The sequence below is a fragment of the Leptomonas pyrrhocoris genome (assembly GCF_001293395.1).
Source record: "Leptomonas pyrrhocoris isolate H10 chromosome Unknown, whole genome shotgun sequence".
NCBI classification, from domain to species: Eukaryota; Euglenozoa; class Kinetoplastea; order Trypanosomatida; family Trypanosomatidae; genus Leptomonas; species Leptomonas pyrrhocoris.
In genome coordinates this window covers 222,054-239,808 of record NW_015438377.1, presented here as the reverse complement: position 1 = coordinate 239,808, position 17,755 = coordinate 222,054, and the positions used below count along the sequence as shown (strand labels likewise).

Genomic DNA, 17,755 nt, shown 5'->3' with positions numbered 1-17,755 from the left:
CCTACCCTCCTCCCGTCGTTCTTTCTTCTCTCTCTTCCGCTGCGTACACGGTGTGTTGCACCTCATCCCAACAATGCCTCAATTTTAAAAAAGCAGGCGCAGCCGGTACGTCTCCCAGGCTTACATAGGGATGCCGTTCTTTCCTGTAACGCATGCCACGCAAAGAGCCATACAACACCACAGCTTTTGAATAGAATAAAACACACAAGAGAAATAATCATCAACGCTTTCATCTGCATAGAACTGCGTTCCCTTTCGTAAAAGGCGCTCTCTTCTCTCTTCTCTCTCTTATACAGCCTGCAAAGCCTCTTTCTCTTTTCTTTCGCAACCACTGAGGCGATGATTCGCTCCGTCACGAGTGACGACCTGCCAGAGAGTCAACGCCCAGCAATGCCGTCGTCATCGTCTTCGCAGACTCCCATTGCGTTCGACAACGTGGTGAAGGTTGAAGCCAATCTGCACGACGACGACGAGAAAACATCGCAGCCGCCCAAATCCCTCGTCCGCTTTTCCGCCTCTGACTTCTTTGCCCTGTGGCGGCCAGCATGGACAGGCAACCGCACCGCCGGCCCGCACCTCGGCACGTTGACTGTCGGCTCCGTCATCTTCGCACCCTGTCGTGTGCAGAGCGGCGCCCCCCTCGCACGGGGGTCTCTGAATTCCGCCTACGCGTCTTCACCACCGCCACCACCACCTTACCGCCTTCACTACGCCCTGGCGGAGGTGACCGGGATTCAGGTGATGGCGGGCACCGTCACCGTGTCCTTTCTCTTCACCGACCCGGGCGTCGACGACGAAGCCATCTCGCTCTACGAGTGCATCCCCTGCCCACCCGCTTGTCTCACGCGCTGGTTGCAGGACAGCAACGGCACAGGAGAGCGTCGCAGTAATGACGCGGTGGAATGTGTGGGGAACACCTCCGCGTCGCCTGCGCGGTGTTCGCTCTTAGAGCGAGTGCTTTGTGTCGCCCCGGATGACGGTCCGCTGCCGGTGAGCGACATCTACAGCACCTTGACCTCCTCGACGGTCCGCAACGGGCGCAGGAGGGCGAGTCGATTGTCAACGACGCAGCAGCGTTGTGCTTCCCGTCTGCGAAACCTCTGGTGCCTCAGCGACACCGATAACGACGATGAGGATGGTGCGGCGCCACAGAGCCACGACGAGGGCTTGAAAGGAGGCAGCACGTCTAAGAGAAAGAAAGCGTTGGAAACGAAGGGCAGGAGCCTCACGTCCGAGGTCAGTGCCGAAGACACGGAAGAGGCGCCACAGCAGCTCCAGCAGGCAGGCACCGCGAAAGCAACAGCCGATGACGGCGGTGCTGCTTCTCATTTCGTGTGGGGAAGCGGCACGGAGGATAGCTCATCCGCGCACGGCACCACAACCGTGTTGACAGCTCGCTACCGTGTCCCGCTCACTCTCCATGTCTTCTTTGCGCGTGTCTTCGAGAAGGTGAACACCTACATGGAGACGCAGCGTCACCCCTCTTCCGCCCGCACGCCACTGCCCCACCCTGCACCGCCGTGGCGGGGTCCTTCTCCACGGGACGGCCTATCCGGGTGTCCGCCGCCTGTTATCCTTGCCCTTTTCGACAGCTACGCAGCACTTCGCCGCTTTCACGTGTACATGACGGTGCGAGGGCACGTGGTGCAGCTGCAGGATGGCACTGACAACAGCAGCAGCGGAAAGGAGAGCAGCTACGCGGCCCAAACCTCAAGCTCCTCTGCCACGACGGCAACCAGAACGGAGGACGTGTGTCAGGGCAGACCGCCGCGGCCACCGCGCATCCCAGTTGCGTTCGGCACCGTGTGCAAGGTGTGGCTCTGCATGCTGCGCGATGACACGGGCGAGGAGGACGCGAACGCCAACGCGGATGCCAGCAGCGCGGCGTCGGTGGTGGCCACACAGCTGGCCCGCCTTCTCCGAGCCGCGCCGCCCATTGACGGACTCGTCACGTTTAGAGAATACGAAAAAGGTCAAGACGATGATCGGGTAGAAGGCAGCGGGGTCACGGCGGAACAGGTGCTACTCCGTATGCTGCCCCACCTCAGCTCCGCGCGTCTGGTGTGCAACCTGCATGATGTTCCTTCACCATCTTTGCGGTCGGGGACGACCACCACCGCCACCGCCAACACACAGAGCGCTGCGACAAGCGTGGTGAAGGTTTCCGGCGCCATCTTTGGGGACCACAAGCTTCTTGTCCCGTGCAGTCCGGAGCAACTCACGCTGCTGGCGAGTGTTCTGGCCGATGCCCCACCTCCACTGTCGTCCTCTTTCGAAATGAATGGCACGTCGAGCACGAATGGAAAGCAGAAGAGATCAGCACAGAAGCGGCCCCGAACAACCGAGGACAGCCCCCTTCAAGCACTGACGCCCGCGCTGCTGGAGCGCGTTGCCCTCGGCACCTTCACGGACACCGCCGCATCGGCCCTCTTCGATGCCTTTGGCGACGCTTCTGCCGCCGTCATGGCCGCCGTGTCTTCTTTGTCCACGTCCCCCAGCGCCGTGCGTGAGAATCCAACTGCGAAACCGGTGCCTCAGGTGGCAGAGTCCTCGTTGTTCGGTCACGGCACCCCGCCTGCGCTGCTCGGATCGGTGGAGGACGTCTACGAGAAGTGGTGTGTGGACCCCGCACGCTTCGGTGAGGCCTTTCCTGTCTTTCAGGCCGTCTACGCATTGGTGGCGGATGTCTTTCGCAGCCCTGCGCTTTTCCGTTCTGAAAATCGGCAGCAGCAGCAGGGACAAGGAGTCGAGAAGCTGTCGGCGCAGCCCACCTTCTCCGCAGATCTCTCCTCGTTGCCACGTGTTGCCCTCGTCCTCCCACGTGGCAACCCGACCCACCACCCCAGCCTCAGCACGCAGCAGTTTCTGCACTCCCTCCGTCTCTTCTTCACCCCATGGACGCTGCACGAGCTGGGGCCGATCGCCATGACTGCCGCCGCCGCCACGACCACGGCCGCTGCCCATCCAGCCTCAATGTCGTCCTCGCCTTTCTGGGCCAACACCTGTGTGCTGTGGCACCAACGCGGCGGTCTTCTCCTCCTCTTCTGCGATGAGCCGACGACGCAGCTCGGCGCTCTTCAAGACGAGGCGGATGTGGTGGTTGCGTGTGGGAAGGCGGCCGCGGCGTGGGTGGCAGCAAACGCAGCGGTCCACCATCCTCAGAACCATTATGGCCGTCCCTTTGCAACGACTTCTGCTGCATCTTCGGCGGTGTACTTCGCGGTGATCTCGGAGGTGGAGGTGGTGCCGTTGGCGGAGCACGGCGCGCACCTGTGGCTGCCCGTCCGCCTGCCATCGCCCTCCCTCGCGGATGCTTCGCACGACGAGGAGGGCGATGGCGTTTTCTCCGAGGCGTCGGGGAGGGAGAGCATGGCGTCCATGACGGCAGCGTTGCGGTGGCCCGCCACGGCCGCCAACGCCGAGGAACTTGCACGTGGTCAGCTGGAGCTCCTGTGGGAGCGCCTTCTGTGCGCCGTCGATGCCGACGGATGTCCAGCGCCGTGCCCGTCCGCGGCGTCACCAACCTCTACACGTCTGCCACAGCAGCCGCAGAACCTGTCGTCGGCACGAAACGGGTCTGCCGCCTCCCACCCTCCATCGTCCTCCTCCTCCGTGCCGGGGCGACGGCTGCGACACGTAGATGTGCTGCCCAAGACACTCCGCCAAGCGGTGGTTCTCTGGCGACACCTCGGCGGAACGCCCCAGGAAGCCGCCCCGGCGAAAAAGAGCGCAGCAGAGGGGGGAACGCCGTGGTGCACGCTGCGGGCGTTGGTGAGGGCCATTGCCCTGTCGAGTGCAGCGGCGACGCCGGTACGCATGTCAGACGTGGTGCTAGTTCGGCGTCTCGACAGTGCATCGGAGTGAAAGAGCTCGTTTGTTCGTTGGTTTCCTCTGCCCGTTTGTCTAGCTGAAGTTGCAGACAACGTCTCTCCTCATCTGTGGCAAAAGCCAATTTTTGTCGATTTGTACACGGTAATCTGTTTGCTGGACATCCAGAAGCAGGGACAACGTCCTTGTCCTCTTCTCTTTTAAAGAATATAATGATGTTGTTGTTTGTCAAGGTACGGCGAGCTGCAAAGCTGCTTGTCTGTTTTCCAAGAACAGCACCGCTCCGTCACCGTCAGTCTGCGCACCTCTCATTTACCTTGCGTGCTTATCTCACCTCCCCTTTCTCACCCTTTCCCTCTCTCCTCACACGCGCCTTCTTTTCTGTATTGTGCTGCTACCGTGTTCGATCCGTCATCTTTACCCAAGCAAGAACCTTCATTGTCACTTAGCAGTTCGACATGCCTCCCACCTCTACTGTGCTCTTCACCTGCGAGGGCACGTTGTACCAGTACGCGGGCGAGGAGAGCGGCCGCCCCTACTACGACCCCCTCGGCGACGTTGACGCCTTCGCCATCACCGTAGAGAAGCGCAAGAAGACCAGCGGGAGTGCTGCGGAGTACGTCATCTTGGTGACCGAAGACGAGGAGGTGGTCTTTGAGCAACCGCTCGGGGTAGAGCTGCAGCTGACCTACTCCGACCAGGCCGCCTCCGTGCACTGGCCGGCCCTTATCGAAGAGGAGCTAGAGACGGTCGCCTTCCGCTTCTCCGCGCCGGCAGACAAGGCGGCGCAGGTGACGCCACGGATGTGCATGCAGCGGTTTGTTGCCTTGTACAACCAGTGCACCTACAGCCTCCTCACCGGCTACGACGAGGTGGACCCGGAAGATGAGTGGTACGACTACCTCGGCGGGGCTGCCAGCCACGAGCTGCGCAACGAGGACGCCGCGGAGCACGTCTTCGAGTTTGACCCGGCACGCATGACGGTGGCGGGCACCGGCGCGGACAATATCTGCGCCGCCGAGTCCCTGCAGTTCAACCGAGTGCTGGTCATCAAGAAAGGGAATGAGGCGGCCAGTCTGGAGATGCAGGCCCTGCCTGTGACGGAGCGTGGTTTTGACCAGGCAGGTGCGGAGAAGGTGGCGGTGACCGCCGTGGACGGCACCGCTACCGGCGCCCTGCTCGAAAACGGCGATCTCAAGCTGCTCCTCTTCGGCGGCAAGAAGGCCGCGGTGCAGCAGGTGGACCTCGCCACCGGCTCCGTCGTGCAGGAGTACAAGCCCCAGGACCTGGACATCCAAGGCCTGTCCTACGCGAACCACGCCTCGGCCGACTCCGGCGCCGTCTATACGTGTCTCGGCCGCAACGTCGCCTTCAACATCGACACCCGCATGGACCCTCGAAGCTGCGTCGTGATGGAGGACGGCAAGCAGCCAACGGACTACGCCGTGCGTACGCTCCGCAAAGACTTCACGTGCCATGCCACCTCGCGCAACGGCTACCTCGTGATTGGCGACGGCAGCGGTAGCATTCGCCTCTACACCGGTCCCCCCGGCGCACGCAAGCCGGCCGGCGGTTACTACCCCAAGTCAGCGAAGACGCTGCTGGAGACGAAGGTGCCGATTGTGGACATCGATGTCACGGCAGACGGCAAGTACATCGTGGCCACCACCGCGCAGCTGCTACTGTTCATCGAGACCAAGTACATCGACAGTAACGACAAGGCGACCAACGGGTTTCAGGGACGCATGGGGGCGCAGAAGCCGAAGCCGATCCTCCTGCAGCCGACGCCGGCGCAGATCATGCAGATGGGCGGCGCCAGCGCTGTGCGCTTCCACACCGCGAGGTTCGACCGCTTCCCCGGGACAGAGGAGCTCTGCGTGACGGCGAGCTGCGGCGACTACATCCTGACGTGGTCGCTGCGCAACATCGTGTCCTCGCAAGAGAGCGGCAGGGCGGCGGTGAACTCGGCGGTGACGGTGGGGCAGGTGGTGCTGTCCACCTCGGCCAACCGCACCGACCACGTCGGTTTCCTCACGGGGAAGGACGTTGGTGTAGTGCCTTTCCATGAGGCACAGAAGGCGGTGAGCAAGGCGTGGACGTGGGGTCAGGAGAAGTAACGCTGACGAAGGTTTTGTGGTGGTGGTGATGGTGATGGCTGTTGTCCGACTCACAAAAAGAGGGAAAATACTCATGATAAACGAATTGAAGCGACTATTTTGGCCTCCACTTAAAGATTTTTTGTTTTTTTGTTGTTTTCACTCGTTACTATACATATTCGAGTCGCTTGCGCAACGCTGTTTGCTTGCTTGCTTTGATCTGTAAACTATCGTGCTGATCTCTTTCTTTCTTTTGTATTCACTCTTGTATACAAGAGCGCATACTGGCCACCTCCGCCAGCATTTTCCCTAGAACGACACAAGTGGTAATAATAGTAGTCGACTCCGTTCTTTGTGATGCTGCGCAGCACCACGACACATTACAGGTTCTACCATTTTGTTCCCTGACGAGAACACTTCCTGCACTGAGTATAGGAATGCAATGATACTGCTGCGTGTGTGAGAGAGTGTGCGTAGGTGGGTGATACCCTCCTTGGACATTCCGTTCTTGTGCGCGTAGCGCGTGCCCAAGCGCCGAATCTTCTGTTGCTTCCAATTTCACAATTGTGTGTTCTGCCTCTTCCTCTTCCTCTTCCTCTTCCTCTCCTCTCCTCTCTCTCTCTCTCGACCGCGCTCGCATTCCTCATTGCCGGTGACTCCGTGATGCGCTGTACACCACGCAGATAACAGTAATTAACGTCAAAGTACCACTTTTCTTTGACCATATTTTCTTCTTTTATTGACGTCGTGTGGTTGCCTTCGTTGCTTGTCTGGCCTCTCTCTCTACGTATATATATACACCCGCCAAGCAATCTGCAAGCAGCTTTCCTTTGTCCCTTCTTCTTTCCTTGTAGTTCTTTGAGATGCGCACCTCTTGTTATCATTTCTACTACTAACATTATTTATTTACAATTCACACTATCTTTTCTTTTCTTCTCCCCCTGCACACGTAGACCCACACCGACAATATATATATACACTATAGATCTCCATTTCCTCGACTTATTTTTTTTTCCTAGACTCCATTTACTCATTTATGTGTTGCTTTGGCAACGTGCTCGGCTAACCTCCCTTACCCCCTTTTCTTCTGTTTTGCTTTGTTTTTCAGCTGCAGACACAGCACCCTCTCGTGCCGCGCTCGCTCTGCCGCCTGCGTCGTCCGCGAAGCGTGTCGCCTCCATTTTCTCTTTTCTCCCAGACGTGCCGCTCTCATAGATAGATACCGGCAAGTGCAGAGGCCTCTAGAGACTCCTCTTCGTTTGTCCTTGACGCCGTTTCTTGTTCCTTGTCACGTTTTGGCTTAGAGGCGCTTCTCGACCCGGTCAGATTTCGTCAGAGCATTTAGCACCTCTCTTTGCCTCTTTTTTCCTCCTGTGTCTTCTCTGCGCTTCCGTGCCCGTGGCAAGCCGATGGACCGCATGCAACGTCTTGGCGGGGTGCGCTCTGCCCCCGCGTACGGCCCGGACGGCGCCTCGCCTGTCACTACCGCCGATTTGCCGAAGCCGACCTTCCAGCCGGGCACCAGCATCTACGAGATCGACAGCACCAACGGTAAGCTGCACAAGTTGACGTGCGGTCGTGTTCTCGGGCGCGGTGGCTTTGCGAAGTGCTACGAGGTGTCGGACGAGACCGGCACCTACGCTCTCAAGGCGGTGAACCGCGCTTCGCTGGACAAGCCCAAGACGCAGCAGAAGCTGCACACCGAAATCGCCATCCACAAGCGCATGAAGCATAAATACATCGTCAACTTCATGCGCACCTTCCGCGACCGCTTCTACGTGTACATGCTCCTCGAGAAGTGTGACCATGGCACCCTCATGGACCTGCTGAAGGTGCGCCGCCTCACCGTGCCGGAGACGCAGTACGTGATGCTGCAGTGCCTCGCTGCGATGCAGTACATGCACGATCAGTGCGTCATCCACCGCGACCTGAAGCCTGGCAACATCATGCTGGACAGCGAGCTGAACGTGAAAATTGGCGACTTCGGCCTCGCCGCAGAGCTGCAGTACGACGGGGAGCGCAAGCGCACGATCTGCGGCACGCCGAACTACATCGCCCCCGAGATCATCGACCACAAGAGCCACGGCCACAGCTACGAGGTGGACACGTGGTCGCTGGGCGTCATTCTCTACACCCTGCTGGTCGGCCAGCCGCCGTTCCAGATGGAAGACGTCGAGTCCACCTACAAGCGCATCCGTCAGTGCCGCTACGATTTTCCCTCCTGCGTGCCGGAGAACGCGCGCGACCTCATCACGAGCATCCTGCAGAGCAGCCCCAGCCACCGTCCCACACTCATGGACATCCGCCAGCACTCCTTCTTCTCCTCCCCGCCGCCGCCGCTGACGCCGCCGGAGTCGTTTGCCTCTTTTGGTCTGCCGGTGCCGGGTGCGTCGGCGATCGATGCCCCTGCCCCGACCTCGACCCGCGCCGGCCGCCGCGACTCGAACGTGAACATGCACCACCCGCCCCCACCAGCGGTGGTGCCGTACAGCTGCGGCAAGGACGTGGTGCAGGTGCAGCGGGAGATCCTGCGGCCCATCAGCGCGAACGTGCCGCCGCCGCAAGGTGTGCCGACCTCGCCGCGTCTCCTCGTGAACCTCCGGCAGCAGCAGCAGCTTGCCTCGCCGCTTGTGAACAACAACAATGGTGTCTACGCCCCTCCGCCGACCTCGACCAACGCGAACAACAACGCACCGTACTACAGCCGTCCCGGCTCTCCGCGTGGCGGCGTCGCGGCCCCCTCGTCCGGCCGCCGCCCCTCCAGCACCCACTTCCCGCCCATCGACACTCGCCCGACCAGCCCTGCCTCGCCGACGGCCGGGGCAGTGACCAACGCGGCCGCTGCGGAGCGCCACCGTGATGAGGTGAAGATGAACGTCGACGAGGAGGAGAAGCAGCAGCTCACGGCGCTGCACGACCGCCTGCACGAGACGCTCTGCGGCGAGCGGGGCGGTGGCAACGACGGCGCGGACAAGGAGGCCCCGCCGCCGCCGGTGTGGGTGACGCAGTGCGCTGACTTCTCGAGCAAGTACGGGATGGCCTACCGCCTCAACACCGGGCAGACCGGCGCACACTTCAACGACTCCACCAAGATCGTGTGGGAGCCCATCACGGACCGCGTGGAGTACTACGCGCGCGTGAAGATTGAGATGCCCGCCCGTGATGGCACCATTGGCCTCTTCGCGAAGGACGAGCTGCAGATCTTCAACATGCACGACTACCCTACCGCGCTGGACAAGAAGGTGACGCTGACGAAGTACTTCAAGACCTACCTCAGCCGGGAGCAGAACACCCCCAACAGGGTACAAGTTGTGACGTGCTCATCCTTTGTGCCGCCTACGCCGGCGCGAAGCACCGACCCGCACACCTTCAATGACTTCGTGTACGTGAAGCGCTGGCTGCGCGTTGATGGGGCGCTGGTCTTTCGGCTGTCGAACAAAACAGTGCAGGTGTGCTTCGAGGACGGCGCGGAGATCATCCTCAGTTCGGAGTGGCGTGTGGTCACCTACACCGACCCGTCAGGCCACCGCCGCACGCTGCCGCTCAGCTCGGTTGCGACAGAATGGGAAGAAGCAGCGGAGCGCCTGCGCAGCACGAAGAACGTGCTCTACAAAGTGATTAAGGACCACTGCCTGTAGTGCCGCTTATCCGGAAGAAACGGAAGGGAACTGTCTCGCCGCGCGCCATGCTCTGCTCTCGCTTTCGCTCCTGTTCTTTTGGTCGCTTTCTTAGACCCTTCGCTCTCAGCGTTTTGTTTTGTTTTATTATTATTCCAACATGAAGCATAGAGGAGCGAAGGGCCTAAGAAAGCACAAACGCACGCGTCTTTCTCATATTTTTCTCTAGAACTCAATTCTATATATTTCTTTCTCCTCTGTATTAGGTCTCATGGCAAAAGAAGAAGAACTGGCTCGCAGGGAGGAACACGGGCAATCCGGGCACTGCGGCTCAGCCACAAAAAAACTATGGGCGTCGCATGCCGGCGAGATGGCCCCACTACTTTTGACAGGCGAGGATGGACAGCGGCCTTTTGCCTTCATCTGCGTCGCCGCAGAGCTCCTCGACTTTTTACCACTTCGCTTTCCTCGCATGCGGTCGCTCGAGACTGCGCAGACGCTTTTGTGTGTGTGCCGTATTTCGCGATGCTTTTGAATATGCTCTCCATACTTCCCTCTTTCGCCTCCCCTCTTTTTCTTCCGCCGCCGTTGTCCTTTGCGGCGCGCGGGATCGCAAAAAAACTGGAGAAGTTGGGTATCGATCCCAATACCTACCGCATGCTAAGCGGTCGCTCTACCATCTGAGCTACATCCCCTCAGCCCACGCGCTCAACGCTACGCTTTCAATGCACCTTTCATTCCTGTAAGGAAAAGTTCGCAAACAGAAGGGTTCGAACCTTCGCGTGAGATCACACCTGCTTAGCAGGCAGGCGCCTTAACCACTCGGCCATATTTGCTTGTGAGCTCGACACCAAAAACACAGAGATCACTTTTCGCCATTTCACTTCGTTGATCCATCGGTTTAGCAAACAGTTCTCGGTAGTATAGTGGTTAGTATACCCGCCTGTCACGCGGGTGACCCGGGTTCAATTCCCGGCCGGGAAGCTTTTCCCACGAGCGAGCGCCGCCGGGAACCCTGGGGAGCCGGGGGAAAGCCGGCCGGGACACCTGCGCCACGCGGCCTTTTCGACCGCCATTGAGTCGGCCGCCACCCCGCAGAGCGGCGCCAAACCCCTCTATTTCCACCCCTGCACGGATGCCCTGGAGAGCTGTTGCTCCGCGAAGGCTTTTCACGTGTGAGTTAGAAAAATAGTACCGGCGAGGGCAGAAAACGCGTACAAGCTAGACAGATTAACCTAAAAGAAGAGAAAAGAAAAAAGGGAGAGAAAGAAGCAGTAAAAGGAGAAAAAAATCCGTTTTTTGGATGAGCAAAACCATAACAGTAAAAAGGAAATTAACCCCTGTACACTGCTGTGAAGCAGAAAGCTGTTAGCGTCGTTAGAGACTCGAGTTTCTGGCGACACAGAAGAACAAAAAAAAATAAGCTCATCGGCAGTTTTTCGTGCAAGAAGGTTCGACCCTGCGGGAATCCATCGCCGCAAGTGTATTACCACCAGAGCCACGGTGTTCGCTTCCAGCGTGTTCATGTGGCGCTGCTCTGCTGCGGACCATGCTTCATCAACGCTCATGATTTCTTGGGACTCGTGCCGCATCAACACCGCTCCTCGACCGGCTCCAGAGGAACTAGTGTAGAGGGTCATTGTCAGCATTCTCGCTGCCACGGCCGGCGCTATCGCTCGTGGGTGGTTTTTCTGAGCCAGGTAGTATCATTTTTTGAGTTGTGCACGCGCCGTCGGGAGTGTGCAGGCCGGCTCCTTCACTGGGAAAGGTGTCCGGCTGAGCTGAGACAGCCTTCGTCTAATGAGCTTCAATGTCCAATTGAACTCTGCGATGCGTATACGTAGGAATGACGAGCTGCGGAGGAGCCATACGTACAGTCGCTCCAAGTCACCGCCCGTCATGCTTGGCGTCGGACCACCAATCTTCTGGAACGTGTGATCTGCCTCGGCCACTTTGAGAGCTGCGTGGTTCAAATATACCCCCTATGAAGTCGGGGACTTCTCCCGTGTACCTCTCATTCGTGTACAAAGAGACTCTACACTCTTTCGCGGTGGTCCACATCCTGTTGAAATGCTGATTTGGACTGCTTGACGCATGCCTGTATACCGTAAAAGGCGTAATACTGTCAACCGTCTGCTGCCTGATGCCGCGGCCCGCTGCTGTGTCTGAGTGCGTGCTGTGAACTTTTCCAATTCTTTCGGTCATTTGAGGATTGCCCGTGTTGACCTCAGAGAGTGCTGGCGCGCTTCTGGTGTACTTGTTTTGGGATTGGCAATCCCTGGAGTTAGGAGCCGGCGCCTGTGGTGTGCTTAGACTGTGTGCAAAGCAGTCTGCTCCAAGGAGGTGAAGGAGATCGTCCACACACTAGGGGATCTCTGGTCACATGCGTGACCTAGCTCTCTGAAAGTTGAGAGGCGCAACTTCCGACGCACCACGAATGTTGGAAGTCTTCTTCCGTGATGGCTGCTTTCTTCAGTTTCCATGCACCTCGACCGAGATAGCCGCCACGACCTGCGACGCTTTCTTTGTGCATCATTGCCGTGCAGAGACGATAGCATTTGTCTGCAAGCTGATAAAGCTGGTCTTGATTGCGTTGTGCCGTGGCTGGCCGTGCGGTGTTGCCGCTGTCAGCTTTTTCACCAGTTGACAGGTTTCTTTCTTGTTTTTGCCAGTGGTTCATCTAAAAGAGATCTGCTACACGTTTCGCGTTGTCGAGAAGGTTGTCTCGGTCTTCTCCATCTTCATAACGTGAAAGACTAGTGTCGCCTTTTGGGTTCCGATCACTTTCGCTAACGCCACGTAGTCGGTGATGTGGCGAATCGTGTTCCCCTGCATTGTGGCTTTGCCATCGCCATGCTTTGCTAACAGCGGAATGTACTTTTGCTTGCGCTGATTCTGCGCGGCTCATGTTGCGAGGAAGCTCAGAGCGCCTCGTTTTATTGAGTGCGCTATCGATGCTGCGTTTGCTTGTTTCAGCTCGCGGCTGATCTGATCCGTACTCATTGTTGTGAGCAGCGTTGATGCTGGGTTGTCTGCCTTCCGACTGCTGAGAATTTGAGCGATTTGTCCTGTAGTGTTCGCGTCCTCGACCACAACCAGAGCGTATGCCGTGCAAGTGTCTCGTGGTAGTGTCTTGCTGATACAAAAATGTTCGAACGCGCGCCGCAGCAACAAAATCTAAGGAAACTCGCGTGAAAACGACACCCGTCGTGGCCACGGTTTCCGCGGCAGCAACCACGAGAGTATGGCCACACCGCAGACTCATCTACCGCAGCCAGGTGCACAGCATTGCAGCAACCAAGAAACATGCCGAGAAGAACGGTGAAGACAGAATCTCTCCGAAGACAATAAAATACCGGTCTGCAAACGCAATCACACAAATGAAGGTCAGCAACAACACAAAGTCAACGGACGCAGTGACAGCACGAGCAATAGTGAAACTTCTGCAAGGTTAAGAGAATCCCGTGATGATGCAGGTGAAAACGTACTCTATCAACCGCATTCCGCAGAAGCAGGCGGTACCAACAACACAGAGAAAAATAGAGCTTGTCATGACAGCGCTGAACAACAGGTCACGCGGTCACGCAGCGGTCTTCCAGGCGTGGAAAACGGCAGGCCGTTGGGGAGATATTCAATGTTTGACGGCGGAGAATTTCTTGCCGGTTAACCTGCAGCAAACTGTCACACACTTCACAGCAGACTTGTGTGGTGAACTCGACAGATTATTCGGTGCTGAGTTTGCAACTCAGCGAAAGTGCTCTTGTCTGTCCCCAACGACAGCTGGTTTTTATAGCTCTACAATTGCTGTTATATGAAACATGATAATCACTCAAAACAGCGCTTGAGAAGGGAAAACACCGAGTGCACGAGTGGAAGTAAAGCCTTCAGCGCTCGAGAAGCTGACAATGGTACTACCATCTTTTTGAGTTGCAAACCTTTTCTTCTACTCTTCTCTCTTTTCCTCGAAGGAAAAAAGAGATTCAGACAGGTCACCGGAGGGGGGGGGGGGAGGGAGGAAGCCGCTGCGAAGGAGGACGCCGTATTGCAAAGTGCCAGTTGGGACGACGCGTGGGGATAAGCAGTTCAAGGCGTTTGTCGTCTTTTCCAGGGCTGCATTGGTGCTGCTCATGTCCACTCTGAGAGCGTGAGGTGCACGGAGCAACTTTTGACCCCCCAAAACGGTGGTGCGGTGACAAAAGACCAAATCCCAGGAAGTGACCCAAAGTCACGGGAAGAAAGCTGACTCCATTTATTTTGTGTTCTAATGATGTGTGTGTCTGGATCGACGCGGTACTGTACGTCAGAGCGCAAAAGCAACTGTCTGGTGCATCGATGTTTGGCGTCAGCGGTTGAGGAGATTCCTTGGAAGCCGCTTTCGTGGCACCGCGAGTACAAAATAGTGGGTAGTCTCCCTCGGTGTGATAGAAGAGGCGGTTATTAGTTGCGTGTTTTCGCGTTACATCTGCTAGAAAAAAACGCACCAGCAAAGCGTGTTGCGTGTGGGGTTTACCTTCTGTTGGCCAGGAAGAATAAACTGATTGACCGGTTAGTTTCCTGAAGACTTCACAAAAAGTGAGAAACAGCTCTTATGCCACTGAGCTTTAAAGTAATGCGCTGTAAGAACGAAATCGCGTTTTGGAATGAAGTTGTTTAATATTTAAATTTTGATTGTTATTGGGCTCTTCTATCAGAACTGGTAGTTTTCTTTAGTGTTCGGTTTTCTCCTAGCAACTGGCGTAGCAAGATTATTAGCATTTCTCGTGCGTATAGAGTTTATCGTGTTTCAACTACTTAACATATATAGCAATTATAATTACTTATCCAGTTGCGTTTTGTGAGGCAGTGAGAATGCAGTTTTCAGGGCGGGACTCGCCGTTGCAATCTTTTTCGTTTCACGGTGAAACATTTAGTCCCGGAAAAGGACTTACCAAGGCTGTAACACAAATAATGTGTTTGTTTTCATGCAGCACTACTTGTAATCAATTCTTCACAATCTTGAAAACTCTTTGTATCTTTCTTTTGAAAGCTGTATCGCAGATAGGGAGAAAAGTAAGCGCATATTTCCTCTATTAGGTTTTTATTTGTGTACCGAAGTCTGTTGCGAAGCGAAATGTCGGATACAACAGCCCCAGCTATCGAAGTACCAGTCCCATTTGACGAATCTGTCAGCGCTGAAAAAGGAGGCGACAAGGCAGCAATGGCAGACACAGTCGACTTGGACGGTGTCGTCTCGAACGAAATCGGCGGCGACGAAGCCAAGAGCGTGTTGACTCAAGACGCAGGAAGAAATGCCGCGTTGGTAGAAACACACTCCGACGGCACAGCCGATGCCAATGTGCCTCCCGCATCTGCAGATGCCACCGCACCAGCATCGGAAGACCTGCCGCCGGCAAAAGTCAATGATGCGCCAACGATCTCTGCGCACGATGTGGGCACTGCTTCTGCGGCTGTACAAGCTGAATTAAACGATATCGAAGGCACGAAAAGGATTCAGGGCGATGGAGAAGCGAAAGGAACGGAAGAAAATAAAGTAGAAGCACCACAAAACGCTGACGTGAAAGAAAACTGTGCTGCCGACGTGCCGAAGGAAGGAGCCACGGAGGACGCGAAAGGGGAACTCACAAGTCCTAACTCTCTCCCTAAACAGAAGGCGTCTTTCAACATCGATGCGAAGCCGTTTTCTCCCGGGACGCTTGCCGATCCAGCGATGCAGCGAACGTTAGTTAGCGACCCCAATGGACTCTCCATCAAGGTAGGACAATGGGGAAACCAACCATTTGTACCGATGCCGCACATTTCTCCTGTTGCCCCTGTTAGTGTCGGCCAAGTTCCATTCGCAGTACCCGGTGCCACGCAACCGCCGTCTGTGCGTAAGGAAGGGCCGGGTGTAAAGGAATCGCTTTCTGCGTTCGCCAAGCCATGGAGTCCTCATCCAGAGGTGACAGTCGCTCCCATTCCACCGCCGGAAAACGAAGTAGCCATTCATCCTGGCTCGTGGACGGTCGCCAATGTGGAAGGAAAGGATATCCAAACGCCGTCTCCCATGGTGCCCAAAGACATGAGCAGCAACTCGTACGCTCATTCTTATTCCATTCATCCTAAAGGGTTGAAAAATGTTGAGTTGGAATTATTCAACTATGTGTGTGGAAGGTGCCCTCTCAAAACACTGTATGGTCGACTTTCTTCACGTCAACCAGACGTAACAATGCGAAATGTTGCCATGGATGTTCCTCCCTTGTGCGTTTCACACCTCATTGAACAAGTAACAAAAGCGAAAGTCACAGCTCTGTGTGTGAACGAAATGGAAGGCTCACACTATGACATCTGGCTGGACAAGCCGAATATGGCTCCTGTTCTGTTGGAGTCAATGTCTGATTGTGTTTGGACATGCCCAATGTTTCACGGATTTGCTGTTGTAGGGAAGGGCGAGGAAGGGAAAAAATATCTCCGAAACTATGTTGAAAGATTAAATGATTCACGTCCGGAAGGCTCAAATGTGTGCAAGGTAGCGTTGGTGGAAGTTAAAGAGCACTAGGCTAATAAATAGTACTACACCTGTGCGCATTGTTTTCCCTTTTTATTTTCTGTTTCTAATTTGTGTTTGTTGGTTTCCGTATTAGTTGTTCGAAATACTTCGTGTGGGTTACGGCAAAAAAGGAAAATCAAGTAATTATGTTGTTAATTCTTCCCGAAGCAGTCATGAGCGCTGCCCAGGTCGCCGAGGCCGTGTCAATGCGACTATTCTCGTGTGCTGCACAGAAAAGGATGGAAGATGTATGTAAGAAATGGTAACAACAAAAACGTAACAACCCTTCACTCGCTTTTTAAGTAAAGCAAAGTGTTTTCATCGACCGCGATCTCTTAACGAAAAGAATCAATTCTAAAGAAGAAGAATCACCATGCTCCCTCTTTTTTTTTTTTCCTCCTCGTTCCTAGGTAGCGACATAATTCCAATTTCTCATTGATACTTCTTTTCCTGCTTCCTTTTTTGTGATTTAGTTTACTATCATTACTGTTATCACTTTTCGTTTCACGCATCGTCTAACCAACAGCAAAAAGAAAAGTGGAAACAAAATACAATGTCCAACGTTGCCGCCACTGATGCAACGGGGCAACCTATCAGCGCCAGCAATCCAGAAGAGAGTGCTTTCCATCAGCTCTTTCCACAGATTCCATCAAAAGAGAAGCTCGTCCAGTCTTGCAGTTGCGGGATTATTAGGCGAAAACTTGTCCGGATGGGACGCATGTACGTGACACCGCTGCGGATTTGCTTCTCGTCTTCTTTCATGGACGAACCGCTTATTATACAATTGGAGGACGTTCTCACTTTTGAGAAAAGGTCGGGCTTTTTGTGCGACACCATCGTAGTAACCACAAAAGGAAGAGCTGAATATGATTTTACTGCTTTCCTCTCCACAGGCGTGACACAGATGTTCAATTTGTTGAAGACTTTGTGGTGCGTGCGCGAAAAATATGCAGCCGACCGCGCCAGCTCGATTTCGACAGGCGATAAGCCTGATTCCACCTCTTCCGTAAGCTCCCGCTCCAACAGCGTTGGAAGCTCAGCCACTCGCCCGAGAGTACGAGAAGTGAGTGTCGCGGAATCCCAACAAGATGCGCGACCGAAGTCTACGAGTGTCAAGACGAAAGACAACGGAGAGCAGGAATCTGAGTCGTCTAACGGATCTCTAAGCTCTGTTCCGCGGCCAACATCGCCAGGATTGAAAGAGAGCCCCGGCCACACTAACTTCACTCTTGAGAAAGTATTAGTAACTGCTGAAAAACGGAAACTTGCCACTTCCGAAGGCAACGACGAAGCACGCGCAAAGGCTGTGCCAGAGTTTCGCCGTTTTTTCCCTTCGATGCCATCAACTGAAAGTGTAATTGACTCTTTCACATGCTGTTACCAGTTTGGTGCCAGTCGGCTTGGGAAAATGTGGATCACCCAGAACTGCATTCTCTTTGTTTCTCCAATGATGGAATCAAAGCTCGAAATCAATTTTGAGGACGTCTCAAAAGTCGAAAAAGAGCAAAAGCTTGTTTTACTGGACGGCTTTTGTATCCGTCTGAAAAACGGTGACTCAAAAAGCTTCTCGAATTTCCCCAGTCGGGATGCTGCGTTGAAAGTGGTTGAGTCGACCTTTCAGAAGTTTCACAACGCGAAAAACTCACAAAAAGATGCAAATGTTTGCGATGCACCGGCGGGTCCACTCG

At 55.5% G+C, this 17,755-nt stretch overlaps 5 protein-coding genes and 3 non-coding genes across 9 annotated transcripts; 6 read left to right on the top strand and 2 right to left on the bottom strand.

Moving 5' to 3' along the window:
* Positions 1-92: 92 nt before the first annotated feature.
* ABB37_07938 (hypothetical protein) lies at positions 93-3,864 on the top strand (the record flags this gene model as incomplete). Its single annotated transcript, XM_015806747.1, has 1 exon — positions 93-3,864. Exon 1 carries the CDS (start codon positions 340-342, stop codon positions 3,862-3,864), a length of 3,525 nt encoding a protein of 1,174 aa, XP_015654618.1. The 5' UTR covers positions 93-339.
* A 389-nt stretch (positions 3,865-4,253) lies between these two features.
* On the top strand, positions 4,254-5,945 carry ABB37_07937 (hypothetical protein; the record flags this gene model as incomplete). Of its 2 annotated transcripts, none has more annotated exons than XM_015806746.1 (1): positions 4,254-5,945. In XM_015806746.1, exon 1 carries the CDS (start codon positions 4,287-4,289, stop codon positions 5,943-5,945), a length of 1,659 nt encoding a protein of 552 aa, XP_015654617.1. In that variant the 5' UTR covers positions 4,254-4,286. The 2 variants fall into 2 exon arrangements, with proteins under 2 accessions (XP_015654617.1, XP_015654616.1); XM_015806745.1 differs by having other exon boundaries at positions 4,258-5,945.
* A 661-nt stretch (positions 5,946-6,606) lies between these two features.
* On the top strand, positions 6,607-9,562 carry ABB37_07936 (putative protein kinase putativepolo-like protein kinase; the record flags this gene model as incomplete). Its single annotated transcript, XM_015806744.1, has 1 exon — positions 6,607-9,562. The coding sequence occupies exon 1, from the start codon at positions 7,334-7,336 to the stop codon at positions 9,560-9,562; it is 2,229 nt and encodes a 742-aa protein (XP_015654615.1). The 5' UTR covers positions 6,607-7,333.
* A 601-nt stretch (positions 9,563-10,163) lies between these two features.
* Positions 10,164-10,236, bottom strand: ABB37_08039. Its single transcript has one exon. It is a non-coding gene; the product is annotated as a tRNA-Ala (tRNA).
* Positions 10,237-10,296: 60 nt separating this feature from the next.
* ABB37_08040 lies at positions 10,297-10,377 on the bottom strand. The gene has a single exon. It is a non-coding gene; the product is annotated as a tRNA-Ser (tRNA).
* A 76-nt stretch (positions 10,378-10,453) lies between these two features.
* ABB37_08038 lies at positions 10,454-10,525 on the top strand. Its single transcript has one exon. It is a non-coding gene; the product is annotated as a tRNA-Asp (tRNA).
* Positions 10,526-14,566: 4,041 nt separating this feature from the next.
* Positions 14,567-16,076, top strand: ABB37_07935 (hypothetical protein; the record flags this gene model as incomplete). The annotated part of the gene is made up of 1 exon (XM_015806743.1): positions 14,567-16,076. The coding sequence occupies exon 1, from the start codon at positions 14,652-14,654 to the stop codon at positions 16,074-16,076; it is 1,425 nt and encodes a 474-aa protein (XP_015654614.1). The 5' UTR covers positions 14,567-14,651.
* Positions 16,077-16,539: 463 nt separating this feature from the next.
* Positions 16,540-17,755, top strand: ABB37_07934 (hypothetical protein; the record flags this gene model as incomplete). The annotated part of the gene is made up of 1 exon (XM_015806742.1): positions 16,540-17,755. A coding segment is annotated over exon 1 (1,135 nt), but the record flags the coding sequence as incomplete, so codon positions are not given.